General features: G+C 34.2%; 1 protein-coding gene across 3 annotated transcripts in view; it reads left to right on the top strand.

Annotated features, from left to right (window-relative positions):
* Positions 1 to 16,616, top strand: part of SREK1 (splicing regulatory glutamic acid and lysine rich protein 1) — a 45,748-nt gene that overhangs the window by 10,842 nt on the left and 18,290 nt on the right. For 2 of the 3 annotated variants that reach the window (XM_010336561.2, XM_003925785.4), the window contains exons 3-7: positions 5,641 to 5,756; positions 7,794 to 7,958; positions 8,097 to 8,275; positions 9,482 to 9,612; positions 10,474 to 10,588. In XM_010336561.2, coding sequence (XP_010334863.1) covers positions 5,641 to 5,756; positions 7,794 to 7,958; positions 8,097 to 8,275; positions 9,482 to 9,612; positions 10,474 to 10,588 — 706 coding nt within the window. Of the gene's footprint in view, positions 1 to 99; positions 5,355 to 5,640; positions 5,757 to 7,793; positions 7,959 to 8,096; positions 8,276 to 9,481; positions 9,613 to 10,473; positions 10,589 to 16,616 lie in introns of those variants that run through there. The other variant, XM_074385329.1, reaches the window with a different exon arrangement.

Here is a 16,616-nt window from a genome sequence, read left to right as displayed (position 1 = left end):
ATCTCACTTTTTTTCCTGTTATTTTAATTTCTGTCCTGTCTGTTATTGCCTTTAGCTTTCCTAGAAATTGGCAAGTAGACAATACTCTGGTGTATGTGTGAAAGTAAGAATGAAGTTTGGAGAAGGTAAACATTTTTACCTAGTAGTAATATTAAAATGGTTAATTTATGAGTAACGTACATTTGAGACTTTACAACTTAACATTCATAAATTGGCTTCTGGTTTGCTTTGGCTTTCTGTAGTCAATTTGCAGATTGTAGAGAAAGCTTTCTGAAATGAAAAAAAAAGTTGATATGGGAAATTATTTTAAATGCATAAAAAAGCATTTACCTTGTGTGTTCAATATTAATACTGTTACAAATGAAAACTGTACACATTTTGGCAAATTGGGATTAAGTGATATTTATAAGAAAAATATTTGTAATTTATACTTTTAAGTATACTCTTAAGGTAATTTACCTTAATTGTTATTATGAGATCATTATTTTATATTCAGTGTAATTGTTTGCTATGCAACTGGAATTTATTTTTTTCTTTTATTGGCCTCAAAAAGGGGCAAGAGGGGTACGAGAAAAAAGAGGAAAGCAATTTTCTAAAGCCTCCATCAAGGAGGTAGTTGTTGAAAATTGGAGTGAAGGCCTTACAGTATCCGTTAAATTTTATGACTTAAACTGCTTTAAGAACTAATTATTACTAATATTTTTTAGTAACTTCTGTTTACAGAGCCACTAATGTATAATAGACTGTGCTGAATTTTGACACTTCTGGTGTGTAATTAACTTTTATTCAGAGCACTGTCTAGCATACGTACAGGAGTTTAGAATTGGGTTATTATAAATTAAAATGTCTTTAAGTAGATTTTCTTGGGTGGATGATTGTAACTGAACTGTTTGAAACTATATAAAGTTTATGGGAAACAATTTGATGGGCTTTCATATGTAATTTTTAAAATCTCTTTTAGTGGTCAGGCTAACATTAAAATAACTATATAATAAGCAGTTTGCTGTACTTTTGAGGTTTTATGTTTATTTCAGAATGCCTGCTCTGGGATGTCAAAAACATTACAGTCTAATACAGTGAGTACTAAGCTGGTATTTTTGAAGTCCCAGAATAGGAAATTCTCAATATTTTTCAGATAAATTTGGAAGTGTCTTTCCCATGCTTGGGGGTTAGAGTGGGTAGGAAAGATAAAAATGGATTAAAGTTAATTATTGGCTAAATATATCCTTATCTGCTGATCTGTAAGACTACACGGAGCCCCAAATTGGTAAGGTGGGAAAGGAGCTGGTTAATGGTTTTGTTCTACATACTTTGTAGTGAAATTTCATACTGAGAAACTGCATGGGGAAAAAAAAAATCAGGTAAAGGTTGATTAAACTAGAATATTAATTATATCAGAAAATTAATACCACCAGTAACATAGGATCTTTTATTATGTTATTAGCATGTTACTGAATTGGAAGGAAGAATTTTATCAGTTTTGCTTGGTTGGGACCTACTGTATTCCCATAGAATCTTTCGTGTATCTGAGAAGTCCTACTGTGGTTTGTTATAACTGTTCAAGATTATGGGCATGTAGATGTCCCTTTTGTTTATTTTACTTGATAGAGATGAATAAATGCACATTCAGATATACCTGTTTAATATTTTTAATATTACAACTTGGACAGTTTTACTGTTTTTGAACATGAAAAGTTAAGCATACTTTTATTGGAATTTAGTTATAAGTAAGTAAATACTTTAAAATACTAACCTACAATTGATACTGGTAAAACATTCAGATACACATTTTTCATTAGTTGTATTAAATACAGCAGAGATGAATTTATGGAGCCTGGAGGATTTCACAGTGAGCTGTTAAAAGTCAGATTATGCACTACAAGCAGAGAAATATTGCATTATTGTACTAAAAAAGATAGCAGAGTGAGTGTGAAATAACCAAAGAAAAGTATTCCAGTGGAGTAAGTTCTATAAGAGGAAGATGTGCTATGGTGCTGTAAGCAAGCAGTGTTCTGTTGACCTCACTGGCTACATCCTTTCCTTGATGTTGAACAAACAGCATCATCACATAAGTGAGAAATACCATAGAAAAAATTTAAGCTTTTTAAGTTTCTTCGAATTGCTGTTTTTTAGTGCAGACAGTAATGTGAGAATATCCTAAGCTGTAAAAGTAACATTTGATGTGTAACAATTTCATGCATATTAAGCATTAGCCTTTGTTAATAAAGCATGCCATTTCAAAATAAAATATGCTTTCATTATACTTGTCCAAATATGACCTCTTTTTGTTGTTGCGTGCATTTCAGATTTCTTTTTATAAATGTTAACACGTAGAAAAAGATAAGGTCAAACATAACAAGGGTGTCAGCCTAATCATCAGTCATAACTTTATGTCCACATTTTCTGGTAGATGGATTTTGACTATTAATTTGGTTTTGTATGTTTTCTCTATGTGATATTTGTGCATTATTAGATGACTAGACTGGCCAAGGCAGACCTGTTACACTTGCCTGAGTTAGGCATTGTTTGCCATGCCACTAAACCTGCCGTCAAGTGAAACCTTCATTGGGGAAATGAGATCGGAGTCTGAACCGCAGAAGATGGACGCCCTGTCTCTGTTTTTTATTGTTTTACTTTAATTTCATTTCTTTTTCTTTATTTTGTCCCTTTTTTTGTTTTTGTTTTTGTTTTTGTTTTGTTAAATCTCTTTCACTTTAACTTGTGAGCTGGTTTTCCAGTTCTTTGTAAATGGTATTTCATTAAGGGTTCATAACGTGTTGCAAATTATATTGGGAGGTGATTAGCAGAGTTCAACCTTAAGATAAAGCAAATTTTCATGCGGTAAATTAGGATACAGTGTTGTGAAGCTCAGTGTGAGTCTTAATTCATGTGTATGGACTGATAAGGTACATTTTGTTCTTTAAACATTAAAACACTGCCAAGTATCTCAGGAACACTTTCTGATCTCAGCACAACATTTTTCTAGTTTTTTTTCCCCCCTAACCTACATCTCTCGTAAAAACTGATAGCTCCTAATTTTTGTCCTTCCCCCTGCAATTTTATGCATACAAAATCATCAAGGAAAATAAGTAAATGTAACAATCTGGGAGCAGAGAAGAGCCTTTTATTTTTGTGATGGTTATTTATTATATAACATTTCCTTGACCTATTGAAGACTTTATTGCCTATGTGGGGAATGGATATTTGAGAAACTTACTTATTTGCATGTGTGTTTTTGTTAGCGTGAATTTTTTTGTTGAATATTCTTTGGAGGATACTAGCTTCTAAATGGATTTTGAGATTAGGACTAATACTTTAATATTGTGAGAGATGTTTTCCTCAGTGACTTTGAGGAGTATAGTTTGGGAAAAATGCTAAATGCTTATTTGTTTTATACTTTTATAAACTCTGTTATTTGGAGGGTAAATTTGATAGAATTCTATCTTGGAAATTAAGTGATGGAGATTTTTCTTAAAGTACTGTCACCATTACCATTAGGTAATTAGAATAAGTATATAGAGTAATTAGAATGGTAATTAACAGTTAATTTATTTGAAAATGTGCTTAACAGCGGAGTTACACATTTATAGTAGTTTACTCTTGTGAAAGGCAGTGAGAGAGTCTGACAACCTATTGATACTTTAAGTCAAAAGTGAAAGATTTCGTAATACTAAGTAATTAACTTTTGACTGGTGTTGAATACCCTTTTTGTTCGTGTAGTCTTTCTACACTGTCTTCAGTGGGAAGTTTTGCTTATTAATGGACAAGTAATATTAAATTTGGAGCATTACTAGATTAGAACTCTTAGCTTTTTTAGGTGCATATATTAAGGTAGTGAAGATGGGAGTTTATCTCAAAACCTCGCCAAGAATGTTCAGGTTTTACAAACCTTTTAAGATAATTTATAACAAAATTTTTAACAAAAAAACAGGTGAAATCAATATAACAGTATAGTCTATATGTGGGTATACATAAATACATGTGTTAATACCAGTAACTAATACATATAAAACAGATTATTGTTATTTGACGTTTTCAATAAGGCCTGCCTGCCTTTTGTTTATGCATGTTAAGAAATCTGATCTCCAGAATTTATACTGAAATAATAAAATAACTTTGGTTTTGAAATTAGTGAAGTAATATAAACCTAGATGCTGTAAAGTTAGAAAGTAGTAGGCATTTGCTAAAACTAATAAAATGTAATTTTTATTTGCTTCCTAATAAATAAGGCATAGCTATTATTTAAATCAAGTTTTCAATTCTGAATTGAGTTCCATCCATGTTTAGAGATATATCCAGATAATATTGTTTAGGGATTTACTTTACACATCTGGTTGTTCATATAAATTTTTACAACTGAAACAAGGCATGGTGCTTGTGGAAATTTACTGCATATGCTATATTTCAGTTTAGCATGATTTTGTGCATTGTCTTTTAAAACACTTTTGGAGAATTAATAATGGAAATGCTTCACCAGCTAGCACATGAGTGTTCTAAATATATCCACATGTAGTCAACTATTTAAGAATTTTATTTTTTTGCCTAAGAAGATAAGGAAAAATAACGTGAAAGTTGCAGTCCTTATCAGAAGTAATTGATTAGAATTCAGCAATGAATATGACAAATCATACTTACTTCAGAGTAGGTTTTTCATTTTTTTAGGTTGTAGGGTTTTTTTTCCCTTCTTAGTGTTAGATTATTTTAGTGCTACTCTTGTTATTGGACAGTTAAAATGTTTATAAGCAAGCTTTAATGCATTCAGCTCCCCCTTTAGTTAAGTATACATAAATTGGTTCTGAAAGTTAGTACTTTAAGAAGTTTTCTGAAAAAGGGAACTTTTTTTTTTCCCCTAAAAATTTTTTTAGCAGTTTCCCAAGGCATATTTTTTGGAACTGAATTCCTCATTAGGCATCGCTGATGGTGGTGAGATGCCTGATTAGCTGTATGGATATAGGCTTCCTTTTACATTAAAGTTGATTATGTCAAGTAAGTTTTTGTTTTCTATTTGAAATTAAATGGAATCTATTGGAGGGTTATCAGAATTTGTTTGCATCACAAATAGGTAGTTTCAGTAACAGAATAGGGGCACTCATTAAGAAACAAATTTCAATTCGCACATATTTGTTTTTTCTTTTTCTTTTTTTGACTAATTTGGTTATTTGCCATTTCTGGGGATTAAACTTTAAAAAATGTTCTTCTTTTCTGTATCTGATGTTCTGTGTGCTATTAGTGATGCAGCCAACACGAACGGTTGTCATGTGTAACACAACTTTCGATCACCGCGAAAACACCGTCCTGGGAAAGCGTCCATGCTTGATATCGTTTGGTTCATGAACATTAAGTTTCCAGTACAGGTGACCCATAGCTCAAAGTGTTAAATAATTGTCTACATTATTCAGTTTTTAAAATAATATTCCATTAATGAGATTGTTAATATTTGAAGTTTTGCTCACTTTTATTTTTCCTAGTAGAGCAGGATAAAAGGAAAGACTTAAGTTCTTATTTATTTCTTTATATGGATCTGATAGATAGATTCATTTTTTATTATTATTTTTTAACTGCAAGGGTAATTGTAAAATCATAGTGTAAAGTTTGTGTGGTGTTTCTGCTTTCTGTAATGTTTGGAACTTGCCTCTGCAGGTAAAATCCCAGAGGAATCCAAAGCCCTCTCTTTATTGGCTCCTGCTCCAACCATGACAAGTCTGATGCCTGGTGCAGGACTGCTTCCGATACCAACCCCAAATCCTTTGACTACTGTAAGTATATAAGCCCTTTTATGAAAGAGGTGAACATTAAACTGTGTGACCATTTGAATAGAGAGCTTGGAAAATTATTTTGCATTTGGATTTTTTTTTTTTTTTTTAATGGAGAGGATTTGAAATCATAAAGTTTTTTTCTACTTTATCATTGACTTCAGCAGTGTTTTGGGTTTACTCCTGAAGTAGGGATTCATTTGAATTTGAGAACTCTATTATTCATTAGAAAATCAGTTATTAAAACTCAGTATTTTAGATAGCATGGAGGATCTAGGTAACTATTTCTCAGTTAATGAGGACTAAATCTCTTTAAAATCCGTGAAATGATCCACAACTTTGATAATGGGAAAAGTATCTCAGAGAAACCTTTGTCTGATACTGAGAGAATATAACAAGGTGAAAACATGGCAAAAATGTTTTTCTGTTAGCTATGCAGAATTAAGTCATAACTTATTAATGCCTCCTTTGTGATTTCCAAGTGGGATTAAAAAAGGATATTACTATTACTGGCTCTTGGTTTTTGTTAAAAAAATTCTGGCCATATTTAAAGAAGTACCATTTTTCTTCAAAACCTAACCTAAAACAAAATATAAAGCTTGTCTAAATTGGAAGTTGAATCCAGCTTTATGGTGTTGGATAGGGAGTGAACTATAAATAAGCTATGTGTTTATGGTTAATTTATCTAGATTGTAAAAGTGGTTTCTGAAACTATGAAGTGCAAAATTATAAATTTGTAGTTTTACATAACATTGCTATGCTAAAGACCTGCATTCTGATTTTTTGGGGGAAATGTTTTTTAATTGAACTTGGGTGTAAAACAGAATGGTAGTCAGTATGGATGAAGTATAGTGAGGATCATGAGTGTTTGAAATTGGAGGGGATAGATAGGACACATTATGGTAGGGCAAAGCGGTTTGAATTTTATTCTTAAGGTAATTAGAAACCATTAATGGGTTTTAAGCAGGGATATGACATGATTTAACATGTTTTAGAAAGATCCGATTGGCTGCTGTGCCAATAAGTGACGTTGATTTCATAAACTTGTGTTTTCACCTTTAGGAAGTGCCATTACTTAACAGTTGTTGAATATTAGTAGTTTCATACTGTATTTGTATATATGGTCATTAACGATCATTATGTTCTCAAATAGCATAAGTAGAAATGAAAAGAGTGTCTTTTTTTCTTGAAAGCTCTTGAATTCTGTATTTGTGAATTCACTTAGTAGGTAAAAATTTTTTTGAGATCCCCAAATCAGTGGTTGCAGTGCTTTTGTGGTCATTTGTGGTCATACACAGAGTGATGAAAAATTTGAGTCCGTCTATATGCATGTTTGCATAGGAGGTCAAAGTCTTCTTGTTTTGGCACTCAGGCTGTAAACAGGCATGCAGTCTGTTCGTGGCTATGTTTTTTGAATTGTGCTTTTTGTTGGTGATTTTGCTGTAAATGTTGGCCCACTAGTATAGTGCTAAAGTGCTGTGTAGTGTTCCTAAATGCAGAAAGATTGTGAAGTACCTCATGGTGAAAATATTAAATAAATGTATTAGGTAAGCTTCATTTGATAGTGCTGCCGGCTGTGAGTTCAGTGTTAATGAACTGACAATATATAACAGTAAGGTGTCTTTAAACAGAAGCACATATAAAATAAGGTTAAACATTTTATTAGTTAATGTAAATGTGACCAGAGGCTTGTAGGAATTTCACCCTGTATTTTCCCTGGGAATAATTGTTTAATATTCAATAATTCATTGTTTGTGGAAACTTTATAGAACATAGCTACCTCAAATAATGAGAAACTGCCTGCTTTTAGGGTCAAGTTTAAAAGTGGTTAAAATATCCAGACAAAAAATATATTTCAAATTACATTTAAAATGAATGTGACTTTATTTTAATAAGTCAGACATATACTTAAAGTTTGGAGTTCCTAGTCTCCTTTCATTCTGGTTGAGTTAGTTCATTCTTTTCCAGATTAGAGAATGGTGATTTTGTAAACTAATAGAAAATATATATTTTGCGTTATTTTTTTCCTTCTCTCAATAGCTTGGTGTTTCACTTAGCAGTTTGGGAGCTATACCAGCAGCAGCACTAGACCCCAACATTGCAACACTCGGAGAGATACCACAGCCACCACTTATGGGAAATGTGGATCCTTCCAAAATAGATGAAATTAGGAGAACGGTTTATGTTGGAAATTTGAATTCCCAGGTAACTAATTTAAGAAGAAAAAAAACAGTAGCCCTTATTCTTTTTCTCTTCTTAAAAATCCTGTCAGTGGATACAGTAATATTTACCTGATTTTAAAAAATGCATATATTTTATCAAAGTGTCACTTTGTTTCCTTAGACAACGACAGCTGATCAACTACTTGAATTTTTTAAACAAGTTGGAGAAGTGAAGTTTGTGCGGATGGCAGGTGATGAGACTCAGCCAACTCGGTTTGCTTTTGTGGAATTTGCAGACCAAAATTCTGTACCAAGGGCCCTTGCTTTTAATGGAGTTATGTTTGGAGACAGGCCACTGAAGTAAGAAATCCTAAACAAAGAAATTTTAATGATTTTGAAAAAATTTAAAGTATTTTTGATGTAATTAAGGCTTTTTTTTTTCTTTTTAATAGTAATTGGCAATTTGTGGAAAGGAAGACTTTGTGTTAAGTATAAATGAAATACCTGTGATGCTTACCATTTTAGTCTTTAAATTCCTTTATTTAGAGACATTTATTTTCTCATTTTCTGTTTTCTAGGGTCTAATTCAATGTTTACATTATTTATATACCCTGCATAATGGTTATAGGTCTTTTTCCTAATAAGTCAGGTTGGTTTTACGTTATGACCTTAGACTAATTGAGCAACTTAACATATGGATTTCATTATAGTACTTCCAGTAATAGCTGGTAAATTCAAAATCTACAGAAGGAAATTATAAGTGCCTAGAAATGTTTTAAACCAGACGTTTTGACTTTTAAGGTTTGCTTAAATCCTTGTTGGTAAATGTTGATACAGCCTTCGAGATACTCCAGATCAGAAATTCTATTTTCATGCAGATTATTGAGGCAAATGTAGTTTTGCTTGAATTTCATAAAGTGCTTGAGTTACACAATTTGATAGGATTTTTCTGTTAAAGGATAAGTAACTATTTTTAGTGGATACTTGTCTTCCAAGTGTGGAAGAGGTAAAGCAAGACACATAACATCCATTCATGTGCATCAGAGAAGTCAGTCTTACCTGTAGAGGAAGAGTTTTATCAGATGCCTTGCACATTCAAAGCTGTTTCTGACTCAGCTATGGTTCAAGGTTGGTTAAAAAGGTGTACATCATATAATAACATACACATAGCTTTCCTTTCATTCTTCTAGAGTGTACAGGATATCACTAAGATCTTTTGATCTGAAAGTAGAAATGATTCATCTTCATATTGGTATCAACATTTTAATCTATTTTAATTTTAAGCAGTGGAAAAGCACTTAATCTAGTCTGTTTGAATTAAGTTAGCTAGGGTTCAATTTTTTTTTCCCTGCTTTTGGTTGTATTAGCAAGGAATGATAGGAAATGGGGATGAGAGATTAATCATAGTTTTGAGGTTGCTTTTGGTTGTTCTGTATTTAGCTATATCATTCTTAATGTGCTTCTGAGATGTCCTCAAATTTATAAATATGTGTGTCATGTAAACATTTATTTCATGTTTTATAAAATGTGGTGTGTATTTGTGATATGCTAATATTTTTAATTTAGAATAAATCACTCCAACAATGCAATAGTAAAACCCCCTGAGATGACACCTCAGGCTGCAGCTAAGGAGTTAGAAGAAGTAATGAAGCGAGTACGAGAAGCTCAATCATTTATCTCAGCAGCTATTGAACCAGGTAAGGCCATAATATTGTTACATAGTCATAGTTTAAAGACCATAGAATCTTAGAATTGGAAGGAATTTTAGAAATTATTTTGTTCAGTCACTTCATTTTATAAACAAGAAGACTGAAACTCAAGAAATAGTAAGTAGCATACTCATGTGAAAAAACAACTTAGCACAAATCTTATCCTTTCCCGTGACACTGAATTGAGGCGCTTTAGTCTGAGCTAATCAGCTCTGTATTTTCATAGCAAAATCAGTGCTCAAAGGTGATTTGCTGAAAGCAAAAATGTTATTGTAAGGCAAAAAAAGAGTAAATACATGTAAAATTTTATGATAAAGCAGGTTTACTTTTCCTCAAAATTTTACTTTTAAAAATAGAAAAGAGAGCCCATGATTTAGAAAAAAATACAGATACTATGTTTTAGCAAGGTAAAAAGGAACACCTATTCAAACTTTTGTCTTGCTAATGAAAATAATTTTAAAACCCATTCTAAAAACGTCTAGGTGGTTTACATTTGAGCACGTTTTCTAAATCAACACTCAGAATTTAAGCTTCAATTCTAGCAGAATAAATGGAGAAAGGACTTAAAATCACTGTCACAGGAATTACAGACATGTTATAATCGTACGTTACGGCAGCAACAAAATATTACGAACAGCTGTTTATAATCATCTGGTTTATATGTACTGCTGCAGGGTGGCTGCACTCAACGAGTTTATGCAATGACTTTCTTGGATGTTTCTGAAGGAGGAGGATGTACAGAGAGTAGGCCCCTTGCACTATATGTGGTACATTCCACTTGTGCCTGATTATTAACTGGGATCTTTAATTGTTCTGAGCTTACACTGCAAAGTGGTTTTTTCCTCTCAGAGTCTGGAAAGAGCAATGAAAGAAAAGGCGGTCGATCTCGTTCCCATACTCGCTCAAAATCCAGGTCTAGCTCAAAATCCCATTCTAGAAGGAAAAGATCACAATCAAAACACAGGTGAGAATTTCTGCTGTTATGTTTAAATTTTATTTTAGTTTTGTATTTAAAATATTAAAAATTTTTGAGTTTTTGTCAAAATATCAGAATTTAGAAATTTCAGTAGTGTACACCTGAAGTGTGATTACCATTAAGTATTGTTCTAATTGTAATACTGTAGTTGAGAATAAAATTTTGTCTGATGATACTTAATTTTTAAATATGTGACTTATCTTTATTTTTAGAAGTTAGTTTTGTGTCCAGAGATACTCTCTTCCAGATTTTTCTAGGAGTAAACTAGTCCTTATATAGAAGTGACTAAAGTTGTTGTCATTCTTCATATTGAGAAAAGGGAACATATTTAAGTTGCAGCTTTTTTGTTTTCTTTTTCCAGTCCACTCCAGGTCTGGAGAGCACCATCCCAGATCTTAGTTTCAAGCAGTTCCCTATTTTCAGTACTGTGTATCCAGTGGAACATTTTGAGTCCTTGGTATTACTGGTGATAAGAGCCTCCTCTGCCCACTTTTGGACCTGAAACACAGGAGTAACTTGCAGTTTTGGCTTCAGTTGTAGTACTTTGCTTAAGCTGTGTTTGTCTTATTTTCGATCATAGCTTTATCCTTTTAATTTTCTTTATCAGTCATTTCTTTGTCTTTGGTATAAAGGGGACCTCAAAATGCAAACTTGGCAGTACCATCTTGATTGGAAGTACCCTAAAGATCGTTAGTAAAGTTACAAATTTTGTTGTCTTTTTTAAGGTATGGAGGGGGCTGTTGTTGAAATGTGAAAGGATGTATAGTGGATCCTAATTGGATGTTACGTGTACATATGTATCTCTTGAGAGAGCAGGAGGGAAGAGTATTTGTGTCTGTTGTTAGGGGTTTTAAAGAAGGAGAAAGGATTTGGGGTAGGGAAAAAAGGAACCAGTTTGTTGTATATTGTTTCACCAGCAGGCTTAGTTTACTTTTGTTGTTGTTGTTGTTGATCAAGGAGATTCAAAGAATGCGGAAAATAGTATGTTCTTTCTTAGATTCTAGTATCTGGTATATACTTGTCTATTCTTACTTTGCAAAAATCTCCTTTGGAATATGGTTTACTGTCTTTATTCAAGGTCTTACCGTAAGGCACTTTCAGAATCAAGTGAAGGAGGTTGTTGCATGTATAAGAAATAAGGCAGTGCAGCAGAAGCCAGTGTCAGGAAAGGAAGGTGGAACAGAAGTTGCAGTGGTACTAGACTATGGATATTTCCATATGTTCACAGGACGTGGTGAGGGTAAAGGAGATCAAGGAAAAATAAAATTAGGCTAAAGAGTAATATTACAACTTCCTTTCTGAGGAAGACCAATGACCCGAATCTCATATTGTGTTGATTGTAAGAGAGAGCTAATGTCCAAGACTGGAACAAGCCAAAACTTGATGATTAATAACATTGTTGTTTTTTTGATGATCTATGTGAAGTTTTATGTGCTTTTTGAAATTACAGCAAATAATTTTGCTGTCTAAGGTTTTTGTTTTAAGTATATTCAGATATTTCTCCCCACCAAGGGTTAGTGGGGGAGGAGTTATACAGTCTAAATTGAAATTTATTGATTAGCGTTCTTATTTATGAGAGTATTTTTGTGTAGCTCTGTCTAAACAAATATACACAAAATGTCCACGTAGCATTAGAAATTGTGTGGATTTGGTTTTTTTTTTTTTTTGAGATGCAGTCTCAGTCTGTTGCCCAGACTGGAGTGCTATGGCATGATCTCGGCTCACTGCAACCTCCTCCTCCAGGCTCAAGTGATCCTCCTACCTCAGCTTCTCAAGTAGCTGAGACCACAGATGTGTACCACCATGCCTGGCTAACTGTGTTTTTTGTAGAGACTGGGTTTCATCATGCTGCCCAGGTTGGTCTCAAACTCCTTAGCTCAAGTGATCCTCCTGCCTTGGCCTCCCGAAGTGCTGGGATTACAGGCATGGTATATGTTCTTAACTGGCATGTGTGCTTACATACATATTTTTGTCAGCATATTCTAGTTTTTTGCATACATGTGGAAGCATGTAGCCTTAAGTTCATGAACAAATACAAAAGAGGGTGACTTCTCTTTAAATGAGAAAAAAAAATTCCTTACCTAAAAATACAACTTAAAGATTCTGACCTGGAAGGATCTGCTATCCCCCAGAAATCAGGGAGGGGCTGATAAGCCTTTCTTGACTTTCCTTCCTGTGCTAGTGGGAGTTGATACCCTTGGGTCTCTCCCTGACCTATTAGATTTAGCAGGAGTGTGGGTTGCAGGAACCCTTTAACTTAAAGGGCCACCTTCTACTTTTTCACTGTTTTCACATGCTTCTAGAGTCATGCTTCCTGCCTCCCAGCCCTTCCCCACAACCTTTCCCTGTTCCTTCCCCTTTTTATGGTAAGAGAGAGGAAGGGGTTTCTTGTCACTGTGACCTTGTCTAGGATTAGGGAAGTATGCTTCCATTTTGTCCAAGTGTTGATGCCTGTTTTATTTATTGAGACATAGAAAAGATGGATAGTACTATAATTGTTATAATTTCAAATAACCTTTATAGATTAGCACAGGAACTATAAGACATTTTATAATGTTTTAATGGAAAACAGCTGATTTACAAATGAACTTTGAGACAACATAATGGTAAGTTGCTGTTTATTTACAATTCTGTTTTTTTTTTTTTTTTGTTTTTTGTTTTTTTTGAGACGGAGTTTCACTCTTGTTACCCAGGCTGGAGTGCAATGGCATGATCTCGGCTCACCGCAACCTCCGCCTCCTGGGTTCAGGCAATTCTCCTGCCTCAGCCTCCTGAGTAGCTGGGATTACAGGCACGCGCCACCATGGTCAGCTAATTTTTTGTGTTTTTAGTAGAAACGGGGTTTCACCATATTGACCAGGATGGTCTCAATCTGTTGACCTCGTGATCCACCTGCCTCGGCCTCCCATTGCTGGGATTACAGGCGTGAGCCACTGTTCCTGGCCTATTTACAGTTTAATTTAAAAATATGATTTTGTATTCAGAATAATACAATTTCTCATTACAAATGAGAGCTACTAATGATAAATCTTTAGTTAGATTAGATCTGCTCTTGACTACTTTTAGCATTTTTTTTTTTTTTCCCTGATTGAGACAGAGTCTTGCTCTGTTGCCAGGCTGGAGTGCAGTAGTGCAATCTTGGCTGACTGCAACCTTCACCTCCCGGGTTCAAGCAATGTTCCTGCCTCAGTCTCCTGAATAGCTGGGACTAGAGACGTGTGCCACCATGCCTGTTTAATTTTTGTACATTAGTAGAGACGGGGTTTCACCATGTTGGCCAGGATGGTCTGAATCTTTTGACCTTGTGATCTCCCCACCTCGACCTCCCAAAGTGCTGAGATAGGTTTGAGCCTCCACACCTGACCTACTTTTAGCATTCTTAATTAGAAAAATACTAGTGGGTAAGATTGACATGAAAATATTAATGTCACAGTTAAAATGTAATAATTACTCTTAGGCACTGTCTTTTGCTCAGCTAGAGGGTAAGGTTGGAAGCCAAGTGATCAGTGCTTTTTATTATTAATGTATTTATGAGGGCTATTATTAATTTTTTAAAATAAGTTTGTTTAAAGCTGGAAAACATTGCTTTAAGGAAAGCAGATTATATTTTAAGCAAGGGCAAGTTAAAATAGAAATCTTATAGTAAGACTTTTTATTAAGTATGTAGAAGCAAAGGCACTTTACAAGATTACCCTATGTGGGGAGCTGTAAATGGACTAATAGTGTTTTCAGTTTTGCAGTTTTGCCTTAACATCTACTCCTTAACCCTCATGTCTCTTAAATTACTAGTGATAAAGATTTCAGCAAGCTATGAATTATCTTCTTGTATTAAAAATGTATGTGATTTCTTATCTGGGGTCTTTGGAAAAAAAATAAAAAAATAACGTGGTATGTTGAAACAAATGAGGTTAAAAAATATTTATGATATGAAGACAGTTGTATATTATTATTACTATTATTATTATTTTTTGAGATGGAGTCTTACTCTTGTCAGGCTGGAGTGCAGTGGTGCGATCTCATCTCACCGCAGCCTCGGCCTCCCAGGCAATTCTCCTGTCTCAGCCTCCTGAGTAGCTGGGATTACAGGCGCATGCCACCAGGCTCAGCTAATTTTTGTATTTTTAGTAGAGATGGGTTTCACCATGTTGGCCAGGATGGTCTCAATCTCTTGACTTTGTGATCTGCCCACCTTGGCCTCCCAAAGTGCTGGGATTACAGGTGTGAGCCACCATGCCTGGCCAATTGTGTATTATTTTTAAAGACAAATAGTAGATGACTAGTTTAAATGGAAATTAGCTATTGGAATTTTGATTTATGATGTTGGTTAATGTTCTAGTCAACGTTTTGACTAATTGAAAAATGTGTTTAAAAACAAAAATCCAGGATTTTTGTTATTGTCTGGAGGTTTTCCTGGTTTCAAAGCATACCACAAGCATGGTCTTTTTCTTTTCTTTTTTTTTTTTTCTTTTTTTTGAGATAGAGTCTCACTCTGTTTTCCAGGCTGGAGTGCAGTGGCCCAGTCTCGGCCCACTGCAAACTCTACCTCCTGGGGTCAAGTGATTGTCCCACCTCAGCCTCCTGAGTAAGTGAGACTACAGGTGCATACCACCATGCCCAGCAAATTTTTATATTTTTAGTAGAGATGGGGTTTCACCATGTTGGCAAGGCTGATCGACGTCAAGTGATCCGCCTGCCTTGGCCTCCCAAAGTGGTGGGATTACAGGCATGAGCCACAGTGCCGGCCCAGCTATATGTATTTCTTTTACTGGTATTTGTTCTAACTTAATTTATTAAAACATGACTATCAAGATGAGTTTTAACTGTATAAAGCATACTTATGGAAGTTCATTCAGCTTCCTTGGAATGCATACATAAGGTTATAATTTAAAGTTTACATATATGTTAACTTTTAATGGTGATGGCATTGAGAGTTAAGAGTTTTAAACATTTACTCTGTGCTAGAGAATACTGCACAGTTTTACATATATCATCAGTTTTAATCCCCATGACAGCCCTAAGCGGTGTAGGTATGATTCCTACTCCACTTTATAGAGGAAGAAACTCAGGCTTGGAGAGGTTAACTGACTAGCCAGAGTTCTCACAGGTAGTGTGTGACGTTCAGAGCCAGATTGTCGGACTCCAAAGCTGTTGAGTCTAATCACTTTGCTATTTTAAGTTGTGTGCATCTATTTTGTTATATTTTAATAAGTAGTTCCTAGGATACCTCATTATGAAAAAAAAACCACGTTGTCAAAAAATTCTTTCAGTGAGAAAGGGGGCCTAGTCAAAATTGGAATAACAGTTACTTTTCCTGCAATTAAACATTTCCTGCAGTTAAAGGTTTCTTTTCATACAGGTTGAGACTCTCAAATTTGAAAATCTGAAATCCAAAAGGCTTCAAAATCCAAAACTTTTTGAACACTTTCATGATGCTCAAAGGAAATGCTTGCTTGGAGCATTTTGGATTTTTCAGTTGTATGTTTGGGATGCTCAACCGGCTCTCTCTCTCTCTCTCTCTCTGTGTGTGTGTGTGTGTGTGTGTGTGTGTGTGTAATGCAAATACTCCAAAATCTCCCAAAATGTGATATTCAAAACACTTCTGGTTCTAAGCATTTCAGGTAAGGATACTCAGCCGTTAGTTATGATTATAGTTACTGCTATGAAATCAAGGCATTGCAAATCCAATATCTTATTATATCTAGTTTTAACTTACAAGTAATGATTTTTATTTTCCTGTCACACTAGTGCTGTCATTATTACTGTTTCCTTATACATTCTTATTGTTTGTTACGACAAACAGTACACATTCACAGGAACTATTGAACCATGTAACCACTACTCCCTGTCATGATGTGTTAAGACCAGATTATGTGCAAGTCAATAGGGAAAAATCTTCTATACTAATTTGAGGCATAAAATGACTAGCAAAAGAAAGCCACGTCTGAAAATATACAAAATAACTGTTAAATTCTTTGTTTCTGTCTCTGTTCTAGACAAGGAAATACCCTGTAAAGTT

The sequence above is a fragment of the Saimiri boliviensis genome, chromosome 1 (genome assembly GCF_048565385.1).
Source record: "Saimiri boliviensis isolate mSaiBol1 chromosome 1, mSaiBol1.pri, whole genome shotgun sequence".
NCBI classification, from domain to species: Eukaryota; Metazoa; Chordata; class Mammalia; order Primates; family Cebidae; genus Saimiri; species Saimiri boliviensis.
This window is presented reverse-complemented; position numbering and strand designations above follow the sequence as displayed.